This window comes from Pavona decussata, unplaced genomic scaffold (assembly GCF_977016875.1).
Source record: "Pavona decussata unplaced genomic scaffold, jaPavDecu1.1 SCAFFOLD_34, whole genome shotgun sequence".
Taxonomy (NCBI): Eukaryota; Metazoa; Cnidaria; class Anthozoa; order Scleractinia; family Agariciidae; genus Pavona; species Pavona decussata.
The window spans coordinates 476,124-480,239 of NW_028145457.1; the positions used below are offsets into that span (position 1 = coordinate 476,124).

At 38.8% G+C, this 4,116-nt stretch overlaps 1 protein-coding gene across 1 annotated transcript; it reads right to left on the reverse strand.

The window, feature by feature from the left end:
* Positions 1-1,015: 1,015 nt before the first annotated feature.
* On the reverse strand, positions 1,016-1,921 carry LOC146484315 (uncharacterized). Its single transcript, XM_085104842.1, has one exon. The coding sequence runs from the start codon at positions 1,919-1,921 to the stop codon at positions 1,016-1,018; it is 906 nt and encodes a 301-aa protein (XP_084960968.1).
* Positions 1,922-4,116: the final 2,195 nt, after the last annotated feature.

Sequence of the window (4,116 nt, forward strand, 5' to 3'; positions counted from 1 at the left end):
ATCGATCTGATCGCATATAAAAATGGCACATTTACTTTAATGTCACATGAATGAGTTTATAACCTCATGTAACATTGGTCAATTACCTTAACACTCTATGCTGCTGACGGAGACGTCCTTGCAACTTACTGCTTGGTGAGTAATCAATAGGTACTCAATGGATAATCATTGATGTCAATGTCAATGGTCTTTTGCAATACTCGGAGAGTAGTCAGTTGAATCATTTTTATTTACTTTTTGATTACTCACTGAATACTCATTGATGGCATTGATCATTTAGATATGCCTAAATATAGCTAGTAGAAATCATGCATCTAACTATAATTGACTTCAACAAACACAACATTTCTAAAATATAACTGCATATTTGTTTAAAACATTATCAGAGTCCATCTAATGCTGAGTGTTAGGCCAGTGTCTTGTAGTGGAGCCTGTTCATCACTTTTGGGAATCGATGTAGCTGTCGTAAGCTTCGCCAGTTGGATGGTCAGCAACCACAACCTCATTTTGCAAGTTAGAGAAACCCTCATCTATCTTGTTACAGTACTGTGTAAAAGTAATGAGAGCGAACTTCAACGAATTTCATCTATTGTTCTCGCGAATTTTCAACAATATGTTGGCAAAATTTTGCGCGGTATTTCGCGTGGCTCAATGCGATATTTCGAAGAAAGTGGGGTGAAATGATGCGAATTCTTTCGAAATTTCTCCCGTTCTGATGAGCATCGCTTTCGTCCAGAGAGTCCTTGAAATTGTCCGGGTCGTCATCATTGTCAATGTTGATCAATGTTGATTTTTCACCTGCCAAATACCTAAAATTAAAGAAAAGGCATGAAATGAGGTGGGTACTAAGCTAATACACGAAAGCAGCGCTGTTTTCCCAAGGAGATGAGCCGTTAAAGATCGACACATAAGCTTACGCATAATTTGCTTCGAAATATTGTAATTTTTAATCCTCTCAATAGCCCGTTCAACATGGATCCTAACAGTAGCTATCTGCCTTGTTTCATCCTCTTCATCAGGATCGAGTTGATCCTTGCATCGCATGAAGGGAGGAATATTGAGGGACACCTTCTTTGGTACAAGCAAATTTTTGAATTTCAAATCCCCTGTCAGCCATTACTGAGTCTTGTGGTTCCAACATATCCAAAATACCAGAGGCAATGACAATTTTCCGGTCACTCACATGTCCCTCATACAAATCTGAAATAAAAATCACTGCTCCATTTGGAACAATTCCAACTAGACCTTTGGTGGTGTTGTGCGACTTGTAAGTAGAATATGTTATTGCCTGGACTCTGAAGCAAGATGGCTTCTCAATAAAGATTTCTGTGCGGTCAAGAATGATTCTTGTGTATGGGTAGTCATATTTGAAACTTTCAGGCATTGTCTGATTAACAGTCTCCCTGGTAGCCCAGATAGGTAACTGATTTAACCTTGAAAATAGAAGGTCAACCCATGTCACAAATATCCTCGACACTTCAGATGTGCTTATCTTACACTGGTCGGCTAGAACTTTCTGTGGGACATTTGCCCTTAGTCTTGAGCGTGTCAAGAAAAGTTCATCTGCTGGAATTATCGACCGCTTTTTGCCATGCTTCTCAAGGTCTTGAAGTTGAAAGTTACAGTTGTTGGACCCCCAATAGTTAAGCCGCAAGCAAGCAGAACAGTAACCATCAAGGAAATCAAATAGAGCTTTGAACTGTAAATAAGTATCAAGACCTGTGTAAAACTGCATATCACTGTCCGATAAAGCAAAACACTCAACTCCAAACCTTTCCATCGTTATCTTTTGTTCCAGCTGTTGTTTCTCATGTTCAAGAAGCGCAAACAAAACAAGTATAACCACCAGGAAGACTTTCCACCATTTTGATACGATTTTCTTTACTACAACTACCACAAGCCCTTGCGCGCGTGACGTCATAATGAAAATGGCCTTTTGCGAACATGCATTGATTGTTAATATGCCAGTTATGTCTTGTTAAATATTATCGACATTACAGAAAGAAATGACCATTTGTCTACGATAGGGCAAAAAGTGAAATGATAACTCTCTTGGAACAAGTATTCTGTGCCTCAACCCATATTTGAAATACATAAGCATCTAGGATTCCTATTTATGGACTCACATGGCATTAATTCTATTCCAGTCTAAATAATATTTTGGTTAAGTACACTGTTAGAGGATGCAGTAGTGCATAATTGGCGCTCACCTTTGACCCATGACTTTGCTCTAACTTTTTTCAGTTAAACAGGGTCTACCTTGGACTTTCTTGTGAAGCATGATGTTCTCATCTCTCAATGCCATATTTAATTCATGTTGCTGATTTTGTTTTTCCAGCAAATGTGTGTTATACTGGGTAATTTCTGTTGAGATTGTGGTGATATTAAAGATTTTGGGTGTAGGTGACATAGCTATAACATACTGAACACTATATCTATTTGTTGTTATTAAAAACTGGATCATTGTATAATGCAATTCCAGGGATTTGATTGGCTTAGCAGCCATAGTATATGAGCCATTATACCATGCTCAAGAAAAAGCGACCATTAAATTTTCTTCTGCCTGTTCTTGCAAAGCGAAATCACCATCATCTAGCAACATTTCTTGATTGTTTTTAATAAAACAATTATTCCACTCGCACTTGTTGGATATGAGATGATTATAGCCAAGGGTGTTACTTATTATGGCCAACTCAAAACAGCTTTCAATGCTTGAACCATTAAATTTAAATTAATTAAGAGGTGATTTCCATGAAAGCAATTCAAGGCTGCAAGGATGTCTCCAGGGGTTTTACAGTCACAGCCGTTGTCATATTCATTGTCATAATTACCCAAGACCAAACACCTACCTTCAAGTTTCTTGTGGAGGTTTTTATTTTGATTTTCGATTTCTCTCTGTTTTATTTCCAGTTGTTGCTTTCGATCCCTCAGGGTTTCTACCTGTCTAACTAATTCTGCGTAGCTGTTAGAAAGTGCTTCATTTCTCTTGTCCGGTCTAGGGCGCTAACAAAGAAGGGGTATAGAGTTTATGAGGGGTAGGGTAAATTCAAAACAATACTGAGAATGCGTCTTGATATTAAACCCACACCCACCTTTGTTGGTGAAATGTATTCATCCGTGTGACAAGTTTTCTCATCTTTGTCAGCTAATGCTAGGTGGCCCTCGTATATCATTGTTCCAGTGTGATGAACTGTCTTAGTGGCATCAAAAGCAGAAAAAAAGCGCTGAGGGCATTGCAGTAAAGCACCTTTGCAGGCATTCTCAGAGTCTCTAAACGGAAAACAGCAGCTTGCTTTGTTGATGCAACTTAACTCATCGAAACGTTTTTTGTAAAGAGTTGCATCACTAGAAAAACCACAGGTCCGTGCTTTCGTACGGACCAAAACACATATTTCCCCAGCAGTTATTGGCAGCAAGTGCTGAGTGCTGAATATATTTTTTCTCACATGCGGGGCGCCTTGAAACAAAACATGTCAATCACATTTGTTACAAAAGGTTAAAAAAATGCCGGTGTCTGTTAGCAACCTTCGCCGCTGTTTGACAAGAAGAAACACACTTGCCAGCCGCTCTGTAGCCGCGGTTTAGGTGGGGAAATATAAATATTTTGTGAGCGATCCAAACGCCAAAATCCAGTCCTTCTTCTAAACAATGAACTTCAAATTATGCTTCGAAGCTGGTCACAAGCCTTACTGCTTTTAGCGAACCGGTTTAGTCCGATCTGTCATCCATCAATGCCGAAGGCCTTTCATGATTCAATATCTTCAATATTCATTATTTACTTAGTTATATTTAACATGCCTGTTACAACTTGTGTTTGTGTGTACGTTTTTTTGTTGAAATGTAAAACTACAAATTGTAATCTTGTTATTTCCAATAAAGATTTGCATAAAAAAAAAAAATCCATCAATGCCTCAGAGTCATTAGCGTACGGCAGATTCTGTTTATCACGTCTGTAAAATTCTCAGATCGAGGACAGCAGCTTCACAACCTCCACAATGACGTGTTTGTTTTTGATTCGTTGTCCCCCATTTTGAAAATCGCATGGCAGGTGAATGCTGAACTCATATTGCGCATGTCCAGTGGTTTTCGTGCTCTGTCGTGTAACTTCCCGTAGAT